This window comes from Prunus mume, linkage group LG1 (assembly GCF_029339155.1).
Source record: "Prunus mume cultivar Tortuosa linkage group LG1, ASM2933915v1, whole genome shotgun sequence".
NCBI classification, from domain to species: domain Eukaryota; kingdom Viridiplantae; phylum Streptophyta; class Magnoliopsida; order Rosales; family Rosaceae; genus Prunus; species Prunus mume.
Window position 1 is genome coordinate 3760382 of NC_142698.1, and position 15143 is coordinate 3775524.

Here is a 15143-nt window from a genome sequence, read left to right on the forward strand (position 1 = left end):
AGTCGACTATCACAATCCTGCCAGGAAACAAAAGCGTAGTACTTATGAGTCATGACCTTCATAAAGCAACAACTGAAAAGTTGGATATATGAAACAAAGGAAAGAGAATAAGATCATTATAGCCAAGCAATCAACAATCCTTTCCATAAGCTCCCACACAGCTTTTAAAGAGGTAGACTTCTCAACGTTTTACATCTTTAAAAGAGAAGAGTAATATGACAATAGGATGTAGAAGAGTTTGTATTTTTCTAAAACTTAATATGAAGAGTAATGGGGTGTGTAGGATGCGTGTATAGATGTACTAGGGTTAATTATTAAGTTGGATGACCTTTCTTGTCTTTTTACAAATAATAAACTTAATAGCTTAATGATTTAAGTATTATGGTGAACAAAAAAAAGTGCGGAGTTTAAATTGAAATTCAAAAATGTATCGAGAGCGAGCCAATACTTTCTAAAGGAAAAAAAATTGAAAAATGAAAAAGAGTCAATCCCACATGCCACATGGCATTTCTTCATTTGGTTCTATAGAAGTTGCTTTAACATCAAGTATGCTCAACTGCATCCAAACAAACACAAATCCTAACCTGACCAACAAAAAAATAAAAAATTTCACAAATCCAAATATTCAGGGGAAAAAAACAAAAAAAGGAAAAAACAAGCACACAAGGCAAATAGCCAACTAATTTCCCTCGAAATCATCATCACTCCCACCTAAATCACAGTCAATTCTTTCTCCCGAATTCTAAGCCAAATCTCTCTCTCTCTCTCTCTCTCTCTCTCTCTCTCTCTCTCTCAAGAGCCCTCAGCAAACTGAGACAAAATGGCCGAAGAAAAAGAGTCATCGTCGGTTCCTCTAAGTCAGGCTGAGAATGGTATTCTAGATCCCGAAGATCCAGCCAAGTCTCCTCCAAGCTCCCCCAATTCCTCTACTCGTAAGGTCTGGCTCAATCTCCGCCCTCCATTCTTTTCCCTTTAAAATGTACGGATCTAAATATTAGATATTGCATGAGAGGTCTGGTTTAAATATGTCCGAGTTTAGGTAAATTAATGGTTGGCCAAATTGGGCAGATAACGACTTTGCATTTCCTGTTCAGTGGTTATGCACTTTATTAGTATGATTTATTTTTATTTTAAAAAAAACATTTTCAATAGGAGTTTATGTACTTATTTTCACTTTTGTGTTTTGAGAAATGGCCAAAAAGCAACTTCTTTTCAATCCATGACTTTCTTTTACTGTCAATCCATGAAAACTTTTATCTAGGGTTTGGCAATGTGATTTTGGGGAGATATTTGGTTTTGCACCACATAATTGATTGCGTCAATCAAGGAATCACGAAGATTAGTGTTTATTTGGATCAGATGATTTACTTAATTGGACTTTAAAAATATCTATTTATTGGATTAATTAATTCCACACACACATGGATTATTTAGGAGAAAGGGTGATTTGAAATTATATTTTCTCATGAGTACTTGGAATCCTTCTATTTCTTGAATTATCAAATATAAACATTAGTTTTAGAACAAAAAAATTGTTAAACAATTTAGACTAAGTCCTTAGATCCATATCCTTCATTTATCCGATGGATTTGATTTGGGTTTTATTCTTCTTTCTTTTAATGAAATATGTCTTTCATTATTTTTTATTATTTTTAGGACCTTTCCTATTGAGAGGGGCGATAGTAAACTAAACTCACACACACTACACATATGCTAGGACTTGAACCCAGGACCTTTTCTGGGGGGAGTACTTGCTCCAAACCACTACACTAGTGGGTCCTTTGCTACCATTCTTTATTTAAACACTTCTGGTTTTGAGTATTTGAAATCTTGTATTTTCTTAAGTAATGAAATATATGTATGGAATGGACTTTTTCAGCATAAGAAATTTGTACTTATGAAGTCCAATAGGCAAGATCTTTTAAAAATTGAAATTTAGTTCTGTCATTTTGAATGATTCCATCCAAAAGGGCCATTAATTTTGTTATAGTTAGGAAGTTTAGTTCAAAAACATGTCGCATGAACCCAGCTTAAGGAACCTACTGTAGTTTCAATGTGGGATTCTCAACAATGGGATTCACATGGGTTCCATGTGAGCTCCACTCAGATAATAGTGGAAATTTTTGCAATTCGAAGTTCCATCTATCATTTGCAGGGAATACCCAATTTTTGTTATGTCAAATGTAACAATCTAAGTAGCATCTTGTTCTACGTTAATATTCATTTCTGACCATTTTCAGGCTTGCTGCTTTGTTCTCCAAAGTTGGGTCTCAAAGAAGTTTATGACTGGATGGTAAAAAGTTTAGCCATAGCTTTTAAGTGCTCTATTTCTCAATCATTTTTTTTAATGATCTTCTAAGCCTATTGTTTTCTTCAATTGCTTGCAGTGTGGTTCTTTTTCCTGTTGCTGTTACGTTCTTTGTTACATGGTGGTTTATTCAGTTTGTTGATGGTTTCTTCAGTCCACTCTATGCTCAGCTTGGCATCGACATCTTCGGTATGATCTAAATGCATTACTAATGGCCTTTTTTGAGAACCTGCTCTTATTAAGTGAGGTAAACATGATAATAGTGGCTGCTTTCTTAAATATCTACAATTATTTTTTGGCATTTGTTAATAACTTTAGAGGTTGTAACTCTTAAGAAATGATTAGCTAAGAAAAGAAAAAAAGAAAAGAAAAGGCTCGTAGGCAGTGCAAAATTGGGGCTTTTTTCTTTAACTGAGAACATGAATTTTCATTTTTAAGGTAGGAATGTTGTCCGAAGATAATGCAACAGGTTTTAGAAAGTGTGAAGAAGATTGAACATTTGCTTGTCCATTGTGATAGGAACTTTTAATCTTTGATACAGATGTCCGCATGTGCTTAATGAGGCTTAGTGGTCAAGTGTTCAGTTACTGATGGAGCTTCAGTGTGGTAGGAACAATTGCAGCTGCGTAAATCTGAAGGGTTTAAGTTGTAGTGCTAAGTTGGTGAGAGACCGTGGTAGTTGTGGGATTTAGAGAATGTAGTGGTGATGTGCTCAGTGCACTGCATTGACTTTCACCTTAGGGGGAAGGGTGGGGGTTTCTCTTGCTTATCACTCAACACGGCTTCACTGCGAAATATTAGCTTGTAATGACTGCCCTCCCAATGTGTCCAATGGTACAAAAGATTCTCTTTTTCTTTTTTTTTATACCGTTGATTTTTTCAATGCAAGCATATGCTGCATCTTTTATTGAAATTTGCACAGTTTTTGTTTTAGTAGCTTTACTAAATGCATATTCTCTAAATTTTGATTTTGTACCGCCCATATTCTGCTTCAGTGTCTCTCTCTCAAGGTGCTTAGTGTATGATGCAGGACTTGGATTTGTCACATCCTTACTTTTTGTATTCTTTGTTGGTGTTTTTGTTTCATCGTGGATGGGTGCCACTGTTTTCTCGCTTGGAGAATGGATCATAAAGAAAATGCCTTTTGTTAAGCATATCTACTCTGCCTCCAAACAAATTAGTGCTGCAATTTCTCCAGGTAACAGTTATTTATTTTCTGTAAAACTTGGTCCCTGCATACATATTGTTGCAACAAGGGATTCAGATATGAACAAGAACTTGTGCAAACATCGTAGTTGAGGAGCCGGAGGAAAACACATGTTTTAGTTAGCATGGGATGTCCAAATAAGCCATTATACTTGTTGAAACTCAAGTGCACAGGGATTGTTCTTAATAAAGAATTAAGATTTCTCAGAAAATCAACAAATTAGGCTCAAAAAAATCAATGCCAGCCTATATATTAGATGATGATAATGTATTCCAGCAGAAAGTTGTGAAGTGAAATGAGGATTGCAAGTCTTAAATATATACATCTAGGCTTAGACAGAAATCATTGATGAACCCCACACCTTTGACGATTGACAGCACATTGCAATTTAGGCTATAAAGTTTTTGTTGGGTTTGAATTTTAGCCTTCTGTTACACATTAACTTAACGAATTTTCCTTACATGGCATAGATGGACCCCACACCTTTCATGATGGTTATGCCATGTGGACAAACAACCAATAAAAGAAAATGAATCCAGCTGACCTCTTATAGCTTTTAATAAAAATTAAAAAATAAATAAATTTGACATTAAAAAAAAAAAACTCATGGTATGTTCTATCGCTCCTTCCCTCCCTTCTCCCTCATCCCTCCATCTCCACCCATGACAGACCAGGAGTCAAGAGAGGGGTTTGGTGAGTTGGACCATTGTGAGACCATGCTCTCCGGAATGACTTCTCCATGTCAAGACCAGTCACTTGATGCTGAGGTGGTGTTATAAATAAAATTTTATTCAATGTAATACTGAATTTTAAGTGAATGAAAATGAATTGATATTAGTGTTATATAAGTTATTGCAGCTTATTGGGTTGAATTATTTACACTGTTCAAGTGGAAAGTCTTTAATAGTTGATTACCAAAATGACCCTTAAGGAAAGAGGAGGGGGGGGGGGGGAATGTAATCTACTGTTTGTTGATAACATAGTATATGCCCTTTGTCCACGTTTTTAGGATTTCAATTTGTAAGCATTTTAAATTGCCCTTGCAACTTGTTCCGAGCTTGGGGATTGGGGCTTATGCTAGGTTGACCTATTTTTCTTTTATTACAGATTCAAGCTAATTACCCGAAGAGCTTGAAAAACGGTTGTAAGAAAAAAGGAAAAGAAAAGAAAATGAGACATTAAATGTGTATGTAAACAGAACAACATTTTTTGTATTTTTCATATTTTGCCAAGTCCATCTTGTGGATATTAGATACTCTTATAGTCTGATGTTGTTTGTTTCCTTCTAATGTAGTGATATAAACTCTGCAATTTTATAAATATACTTCAAATTGGCATTTTAGGCTTTGAGCTTCATTTTCCTTGCAGACCAGAATACCACAGCTTTTAAAGAGGTGGCAATTATCCGTCACCCACGTGTTGGCGAATATGCATTTGGGTTTATTACATCAACTGTCACCCTTCAGGTACTCTTTTTATTTTTTTTATTATTTTTTTATTTTTATGTTTTTATTTTCTTTTCTAAATGTTGAATCAAAATGCTTATTGTCCTTGCGGTTGGTTTTGTGTATTTCACATGCATGGCTTATTCCAGGAAAATAATTTGCTTCCAAATTTATTTGTTGGGCTGTCATTCTTGAGTCCTTCTAAATGAGTTATTGTTCTGTTTTTTCTTTTTCCCCTGTACTTTCGTAGAGAAGGCCCTCATTAATTACTTGTAGTGTTGGATTACTTTGTTGGCATACAAGACACTAAGCTTAATTGATCCAGGATATGAGTTAACTATTACCAAGATCAATTTTAGAATTAACTCAAGCTATTAAATTTTACCAGGCATCGACACCCATCAACAAACAAGGAATTCACAGTAAGAAATAGACATGAAACTAGTCAACCTCATTGCCCGCATTATTTTCCTCAAAATCTAGAATTTAAAGTGATTCCAAGAATTGTGTAGATTCCTCTAGTTTTAAGTCTAATGCTTAGTCTTAAATTCCATAGGCTTCAATGAAAACAAGTTTAGAAATAAGGCAATGAAAGAAGAATGGGCTGGAATATCAACAAGGAAACATTTACTCGAAAGTAATGGAAATTAAACAACAAACCTCTTAATAATAAAGATAGGGACAAACTTGGCTTTGCACCAAAAACATGGCATCAGACCAAAATTCCCATTGCAGGAAAGTAAACCAGAAAATTTCTGATAACTGAATTTTATTCATCGAAGTTCATTGCCATTGCTCAAGGCACTTACATATATTTGTACCCAAATACAAAGACTCTAAATTCATGCACCAAGACTTTATTACTGGATACATTTACCAAAACTTTATTACTAAATACATGTACTAAGACTTTATTACTGGAATTGAATGACACTTAACTTTAATAAAGAGTCTTTAAAAGACTAAATAAATTGAAGAGAACTCTTTAAAACTGAAGGTAAATTTGAAGTCTCTGATGTAGCTCTTGTATAATATGAGGAGGATTTAATCCAGCCATAAAGACATAACTGGATTATGATTAATCTTCTTCCATCTCTTTCTCTCATAGACTCTTAAGGGCTTGTGTGGGACTGCTTCTCTAGAAAACACTTCTGCTCATAAGCACTTCTAGCAAAAGCACTTTTATTATAAAGATGTTGAAATCTTCGTAAGAAATCCTACTGCTTCCCGGAAAAGTACTTGGGAGTGCTTCCTGGAAAAGTACTTGGGAGTGCTTCCTGAAGAAGTACATAGCAGGGGCTTCTCCAGAAAGCACTTCTAAACTTTTCTGCCAAACGCAATCATAAGCGCTTTTGGGTGTCAAAAAGCACTTTTAGCCCTTCTAGAAGCACTCCCAAACAGGTCCTAAGTGGTTTGACAATGATTTTCTCATCATTAATCATATTGAACTGTTTAATGCGTTTATGATGATGCCATAATAAACATATCTAAGCTTAAGAAATTGGTTAAAATCTCTTATAAAAGATTCTGAAATGCTATCCATATAGAAGCTGTTTTGCCTATGATAATTTGGTTTCCTCATCTTCATTAGAGAAGGTCATTGGCAATGTATTTTCATTTCAGCATCTGTACAAAATTCTCGGGGATGCGACCAATGATCTTTTCTTATAAACTCCCAAGGTTAACATCTTCGATTAGGCAGTAGTTAAAAACTTCAATTGATACAAGGAAAACAACTGGTTGTGGGCTCTGGTTAAAACCTGAATTTACAATACAGAATCTTTCAAGTTTTGTTTGACTTGGAACATAACCGGGCAGCATTCCTCTTTTACCATTTTAAGAGAGATGATCCATTAAGAAGTTCATCAATGAACAGCTGAACACCATAACAGTGGGGAAGATTCTAACCAGTGTTAGAATCGAAGAGATAAGTACTCCTGCCTCTTACTAAATGAAAAATGGTATCTTTCTTTGATCTGAAACCAATAATTGGAGCAGCGAGAGCACAGTGAGAGCATGAGTTGCCTACATATAATAGGCCCTGTTGTGAAAGGATTTCAGACAATTGACATAATGATTGAGAATAAAGATATTAAGTTTACCCAATTAGGTGGTTCTAGTTTTCTTCTGTTTTCTGTCTCATTTTTATCAATTGAAATCAAACAAAAGCAGTCCAACATCACTCAAGTATTCTTTTACCTTGTATTTCCAACATAAAAATCACTTTTTGGTGTGCTTTGCGTGATGACCCGCTGAATCATGTTAACTGCATTGTGTTTGTGTTTGATGCGTCAATCAGTTGCTGATCTTTGGTTTTCTTATTGGTTTTTCTGCAGAGAGATAATGAAGATGAGGAGTTGTGTAGTGTTTTTGTCCCAACAAATCATCTATACATAGGCGATATATTTCTTGTAAACTCCAAAGAGATCATAAGACCAAATCTGTCTATTCGAGAAGGCATAGGTAAGATTTCTCCTTTTGGCCTGACATAGGTAGGGGTGGCAATCCATGTTTGTTGATCGTGTTCTTGTCATGTCATTTAGTGTTCTTGCCAAATATTAGTCAACTCTAACCTGTCATGTTCGAGTTAACCCACGTGTGTTCTAATCTAAAAACTTGAAATTAAGTTTAGTAATTTTTTTTCCTAAACAAAATATGTGACTTATACATGAGTTATAAACTAAAATGTGTTTTTATTCATTATCAGCTCACTCGTGTTTGACATTAACTTGGTCCATTAATTATTCATGTTAGAGGGTCATGTCCTTTTCATGTTTCTGTCAAGTAATAGTAAAACCCCAACCCTCATATCGGGTTTGAGTCATATCAACAATTGCAACAAAAACATGCCTTTGCCCACATAGGTCCAAGTTTGTCTCTTTTCAACCACTCTGGGCCAGCTCCACAGTAATTATTGTTTTAGTAGCTATTACTATTAGGCAACCCTAATCATGTACCGTGATGATCTGGTAGACATGGATGGAGGTGTCTGTCTGCCCTGAAGGTATGCTCACCTTGTTGAAAGGGTGGGTAACAGAGGCTCTTCATTATTAAAAAAAAATATTAAATTAACATACGTTTTCATTGTCTGCAATAATAACCTTCACATAATTCTTTATAATTTTTTGAAATTTTTATGGTGGGCACAAAAAGTTTGATTACATTTCCGATATATCCCTGTGTGTGTGGAAAATCTACGTTATTACATGCTAATGGATATCAAACATGCATTGACCCCATTCAAAAATTTAGATATACTTCTGTCTACCAGTTCATAAGTAGTTGTGCTCAGTAGGTACTTAAGTTGGTAGTTAGCCTAACAGCTGTACATGGGAATTTGCATGTCTTCTGTTGACTGAAGGGAATGCATCAATGTCAAAACTTTTGCCACCAAAGCATTGAACTTTTTGACCTTCATTAGATTGCTGTTACATTTTTTTCCCCTGCCAATAATGCAGAGATAATTGTTTCTGGGGGTATGTCAATGCCCCAAATCATTTCTCCTCAACAAAGGATTGCCCAGCAGATTGAGAAAATTCCGTTGAACAGAATAAAGTGATTGCATCAAACTGAGACGTTTCTGGTAATTTTATGTGCCATGATGTATGAAGCATCAAAGTGTTCTCTGTTCGCTGGAATGATGAGATTAGGGTTGTTCATAGCAGTAGGCTTTTAGAGGAAATATTATGCTATTTTCAGTTTTGTAGTTATACTCACATTGGGAAGTGCATTTGTATACCATATGATTAAATGATGTATCGTCTATGTTTATTTACACAAAAAGGGCTGGAGTCTCAATGACATGATTCTTTACGTATATATCTTGTAAGTTATAATTTCAATCTCTCCTCTCTCTCTCTCTCTCTCTGAACAACCATGAAGCATTCTGGATCTTTAAAGAATTTTTCCCATTCTCAGTCGGCATTGCTACATTTTGTTAATGATGTGATTGGTGGCCCTTTTTTTTAAATAAAAAATTATTCTGGTACGGTTTGCGATTAAATCCTCACAATTGCTTTTTTTGGTTCTTTTTGGTGGTGGCTGGCTGTCACAAAAAACAATAATATTTTGAAAGGGTAAAGTGCCGTTTTACCTCCTGGGTCATCGTCCTAGTCGAATTTTACCCCCTCAGTTATATTTTCAGCCAATTGAAGACCTCCAAGTTCATCAGATTTTCCGTCAAATTTACTATAGTAAAAATTCACGACTTTTAGAGTTTGATACATCAAATTTTGTCTCTATGCATATATAGTTGATTTTCTTATTAGTTTTATATATTAAATAAATAAATAAATAATAATTAATTAAATTAAAAAACTTAAAATTAAAAAATTAAAAATTAAACTCTCTCTCTCTCTCTTGCAAAGGACAACTAATTGAAAATAGGTTGTTCATTTTGGTTTGCAATGTAGAACAATCATGCACTTTTAGCCACTTTGAAAGTCATCCAAACAATTTCATTGTACGAGATGATTCGATTACTAGCGAATTATCAATTGTTGTAAGTCTTGATAACTCTTTGATCCATAAATTCATATTTTCTTAGTTTGGTATGATTTGGGTGGCTCCAACCGTAAAGGAAGTGTTAGGAAAGTAAAGCTTCTAAGGGACAAATTCCTTATAATTGAGACTTAATTTCTAGATACCTTATTTCTTTTTAGTATGTTTAATTTTAAATTTAATTCATATTGTAATTGTAATAATATTTATAGGCAACTTGAATGTTGTAACATTCATTTTATATTATTACAGTGAATGGGTAAACTCACAGTTTAAAAGTGTCAAGGTTGACCATAAGCTAACGAATTTTGCAATCTCGTGATGGTTTTTGCTTGTCAGGGATAACATTTTCTTGGCAGATAAAAATCGTCAAGTATGTGGTATTGACACTGGTATTGTGGGTAGAGTAATGCTATTTAGACGCATAAAATTGATCACATTAGTTTACCACCTTATGTGTCAGTTGATGTGATCATGCCACGTCAATTAATGAATATTGCCATGTGGATTCTACTTTTATTTATTAATTTCTCTTTTAAATAATCATTAAAAACAAAAACAAAAACTGAAATAGAAAATAAATAAATAAATAAAACATTAGCATCCATGTATCCTCACGCTTTTTATGCTCTTCGTCTCCAACACACCCGTCCTCCATCACCTCATCCGCATCCTCCATTGTTATTGCACTGCGAAAAGAATAAACTACACTGAAAATTTCAAAACACAAAAACAATGGAATAAAATTTTCAATTTGATTTAAATTCCACATATGCAACAACAATTATACATCAGTTTAATATAAATCTTAAGATTTGTTTACCACAATATACAACTAGTTCATATTTATTTGGCGAGAACAACAAAAATGGAGACATTGCAGTGGAGCAGATAAAGCGTGAAGCTGCGGACGAGGGACGTCAGGGTTTTTATTTATTTATTTTCTATTTCACTTTTAGTTTTTGTTTTTAATGATTATTGAAAAGAAAAATTAATAAATAAAAATAGAATTCACATGGCAGAATTCATTAATTGACATGACATGACCACATCAACTACAATATAAGATAGTCAGCTAATATTCTCAATCTTGTGTATCTAAATAGTATTACTGTTAAGAATATATGTATGTGAGAATCCGTATTCTTAAAAGTTTTTAAAAAAGAATATTAAACGTTTATATATATATTATTACGTTTACAGTACTATTTTAATAATTATTTGTATTTAATATATATATATATATATTGGTTATATTTATGTGTGTAATTATCATGCATGTTAAATGGCTAAGCTCAAAAGTGAAGTAATCTTATTGCATTTGCAACACCTCCTACTATTACATTTTATACCTGGCAGTCTTACATTCATTACATGCATTATCACCTTGAGTTCATCTATTTACCTTGTAAAGCATGAGACACCTCATGCTATAATTTCGGGTTGCTGGCAGCCTTATCTTGTTAATGTCATGCCAAATCGACAACATGCTATTTTGTTAGCCGCCACAGGTTAGTAGCAACCGACTTTCCCTTAATATAATAGGGCATTCTACAATTGAAATAAGAGTAAGAAATGAGAGAGAGAGAGAGAGAGAGAGAGAGAGAGAGAGAGAGAGAGAGAGAGAGAGAGAGAGAGAGAGAGAGAGATGTGTGTGTGTGTAGCTTCTATTTTCTTAAGGGAAATTGGCGGCTTTACCCTTGGCTCACCTAATTTATTCACTACTATCCTTATTTTGAAACCCAATCACAAATACCCCTTATAAAAACTCCTTATTGACAGCCTATTGCCCATCTTTCACTTTTGTTTAGTCATTTTGTGCTCTCTCAAATCCTCTTTCACAATTTCTTGATCTCACTCACTCAGCCCTCCTCTTCTTTCTTCTCTCTTTCTTGCTTGCACCCACATCGACGACAGTCACTGTCACCTCCTTAGAAACCCTAACCCACATCGGCGACGACGACCTTTCCACCTCCATCTCTCACTCTCTGTCACCTCTTTCGACCTCCATGCCTAGAGATGACATCTCAGGTAGACAACTTGGCTTTTCTCCTACACATTTGGGTTTTCTTCTCCTTGTTTCAATTTCGTATATGGGTTTGGATTTTTGGTGCTTGATGTGAGTTCCCTCCAAGTAAAATTTGGGTGAGATTGTACATAAATTTGTTGAAACATAATTGTGGGTTTAATTTCAAATTTTACTCTCTTTGTTTACAATTAATATTTTCAGCTTGTGTAGAGAATGTTATTTCAATGAGATTATACAAGAACTTTTTAAACCAAAATTTTGAGATTGTGCAACAAATATTTCTCAGTTTGTCTCAAGGAATATTATGCTTGAAGCTTGTCCAATCTACAATGATTTTGAAGATTTTCTTTTGCTTATTGAATTTAATTACTAAGTTAGGTTTTTATTCTGACAAAAAAACAATTGAAGAAACACAGTTATTTGTTTTAATGATCTAAATTTGTTTGTTTTGTTTTGGGATGTGATTTTTTGAATGAACTACATAAATTGATTATGTTTTGATTTTGTTTTTGTTTTTGTTTGTATTTGTTTTGGGTTTCTTTGATTGATTGAGATTATAGGGTGATTGCTTTCACTGTTTTGAATGAGATATTAATGGGTTTTTGTTGTGGCTTGCTGTTTCTGTGATTGAATGAAATTTACCAACTATTTCATGTGGTTGTTAAGCTCTTGGACTTGGATACCTTGTTTTGTGCTTATGATTTGTCTTTGAAATGATGTATACACTATTTTGTGATTGAGACTAGGACTTGCAGATCTCCTTGAAAGTAATGTATTCACTCTTTTGGGTGGTATGATATTCGATATGAAAAAATCTTGGATAGTCGAGGTTTGACAATTTGTAAGTAGTTAGTTAGTAATAGGATACCCTACGTTAATGGCTTTGGGTGGATTTAACTTTAAGAGTTCTTGATACATGCCTTCCTTACTGGAGCTTGAAACACAGCTATGCTAGCTGAACTGTTTCACTTTGCATAATACAGATGTTTTAAAATTGTTGGTTGTTGATGTTTAATTGATGTTTTATCTATATGGTTTATCCACTAGTTGATAGATTTTTTATTGGTAGCTGAACATGTGTTAACAAAAGGAAGTTTTATGATGGTCAGAAATGGACACAATTGCAATTTTGGTTTGCTACAATGGAAAATGGGTAATCTCAAATGGACGTCCCTTGAATAATTATTTAAGGGATCCCTCAATAGAAGGGGACTGTATATATATATATATATATATATATATATATACAAAAACCATTCAATGATCCAACCGTCAAACTTGTTTGTTTATACTTCCAGATCGTATGCCCCAAAAAATCACAAAAAATATACATTCAGAAATCTAGTAACGGGAGAAAACTTTTCGACGGTTATAAATGAAAAATTATTATTTAACGGTTATTTTAACTTCGATTTTGATGATTTTTGTACAGCTACACTCCTTGACCCTATATGAATACAATGACTGAATTTGATCTTCAATTTAAAATATTTACACTAGTGGATACCACAAAATCTTATGTTATATTTAATGAAAATATAAGTAAACTCTTAATTGTTAGTCTATATATTGTTTTGATGGCATACGCATTTTACGAAACTAGTTTTAACGATCCAACCGTCAAACTTGTTTGTTTATATTTCGAGATCATATATGCCAAATATCGGAAAAAATAAACATTCAGAGATCAAGTAACGAGACAAAACTTTTCGACGGTTATAAATGAAAAATCACGATTTAACGGTTATTTTAACTCTGATTTTGATGATTTTTTACAGCTACACTCCTTGACCCTATATGAATACAATGACTAAATTTGATCTTCAATTTAAAATATTTACACTAGTGGATACCACAAAATCTTATGTTATATTTAACGAAAATATAAATAAACTCTTAATTGTTAGTGAATATATTGTTTTAATGGCATACACATTCTACGAAACTAGTTTCAAGGATCCAACCGTCAAACTTGTTTGTTTATACTTCAAGATCATATAAGCCAAAAATTGGAAAAAATAAACATTCAGAGATCAAGTAACGGGACAAAAAATTTCGACGGTTATAAACAAAAAATCACAATTTAAAGGTTATTTCAATTTCGATTTTGATGATTTTTCACAGCTACACTCCTTGACCCTATATGAATACAATGAATTAATTCGATCATCAATTTTAAATATGTATTTTCTAACAAAAACCCAATCCGAACTACAATAATATATTTTTCTAACAAAAATCCGATCCGAACTAAAATAATAAATTTAAAGCTACTTAATAAATATATAGAGCGTTTTATTTCTTAAGAGTTATGCATACAAAATAAAAAAATAAAAAAAAATCGGTTTAGGCGACGAAATATTTTGATTACGTCATGCAAAGATTTTAAAAAATAATTTTATTATTATTTATTTTGTAAAGACTTTGCGCGACGAAACACACTTCGTCACTTCGTTGCATAAAGTTACTTTGAGCGACGATGTATTGTTGTCGCGCAAAGTGACTTTAAGCGACAATTGTTTTTCGTCACAAGAAGACTTTGAGTGACGAATATATTTCATCACACAAAATTTGGTCGCATAAGGGTTTTTTTTAGCAGTGATTTCCACTCTATTTTATCCACTTACACTCCTTTTTAGTTATAAAAAGGAGTGTAAGTGATAAAATAGAGAAAAATGAGTGGGGAAATCACCACTTTTTTTTTTTACTAGTGTTAGTGGAATTGCTTAAAGTAGTGACTGCGTGTCTTTAGTTGTTGAATACTGATAAAGTTGCATGTCTTTTAAACTTTAGTTGAGTAATTGTATTAGTATAGTTAGTCACTCTCATAGTTGAGAGATGTCGTGAGAAAGTGTTTCTTATTTTTATGCTTTCATTTAGAGTTTGATCTGTGTATAAATTCTAATGACTTTTCATTAATGGGACAGCAGATAATATTCCTACTATTAGCTTATCTAACTTGGAGGTTTTGGGTTCCCTCGAAGCAAACCTTTTCATCTAATTCTTATCCCAACTGAAATTTCTAGATATTGCTGCAACCATAGGAGGCCGTAAGAAGTCACATACCAACTCCCTGTATCTAATCGCCCAATCACACGAGCCATGTCCCAAGCACATAACACTGAAATAGTTCACTTCGAATGCTATGGAGATTCCTTCAGGTGCTCTCTCTCTCTCTCAATCTCTCTCTCCTTCAGCCATATAATCCCACCCAAACTTACGAAAAAACCTTACGGTAAAATATCCACCTAAAGTGGGGCTCTCTTGCTTTTGCCACATGCATGGCTACCTATCCATGCCTTGGTGGACGGTCTGGATTCGTTTGGATCTCTCTCTCTCTCTCTCTCTCTCCCCTGAAGTGGAGCTGTCTTGCTCTTGCCACATCACATGCATGGCTAGTTATCCAAACCTTGGTGGACGGTCTGGATTTTTTGGTGCTCTCTCTCTCGGCCGTTATGGAAGACATTTCTTCAACAAAGACTTTTCACTTACTTATTACACCTTGAAATCTACAAATATTTCTATTTCTTGTCAACGGATGACAGTAGGTTTCCTCTCACCCCTTCCCCCAGTTGATGTCAGAAAGAAAAATTAAAGTTGATTTACCGTTCTTCACCTGAATGAAGATTGTATAAAAACACCTATCAAATAGGT

General features: G+C 33.9%; 1 protein-coding gene across 1 annotated transcript; it reads left to right on the forward strand.

The window, feature by feature from the left end:
• The first annotated feature begins 558 nt into the window (after positions 1–558).
• LOC103330942 (protein LIKE COV 2-like) lies at positions 559–8802 on the forward strand. Its single transcript, XM_008233543.3, has 7 exons — positions 559–937; positions 2241–2293; positions 2388–2497; positions 3339–3506; positions 4884–4981; positions 7297–7423; positions 8419–8802. The coding sequence occupies exons 1-7, from the start codon at positions 821–823 to the stop codon at positions 8517–8519; spliced, it is 774 nt and encodes a 257-aa protein (XP_008231765.1). The 5' UTR covers positions 559–820; the 3' UTR covers positions 8520–8802.
• The last annotated feature ends 6341 nt before the right edge of the window (positions 8803–15143 follow it).

Excerpts from the sequence above, each read along its gene's own strand:
- LOC103330942 (XM_008233543.3), top strand. The coding sequence starts at position 821 with ATGGCCGAAGAAAAAGAGTCATCGTCGGTTCCTCTAAGTCAGGCTGAG. Across the intron at positions 2,498-3,338 it reads GCTTGGCATCGACATCTTCG|GACTTGGATTTGTCACATCC; the intron begins GTATGATCTAAA and ends TGTATGATGCAG. Across the intron at positions 4,982-7,296 it reads CATCAACTGTCACCCTTCAG|AGAGATAATGAAGATGAGGA; the intron begins GTACTCTTTTTA and ends GTTTTTCTGCAG.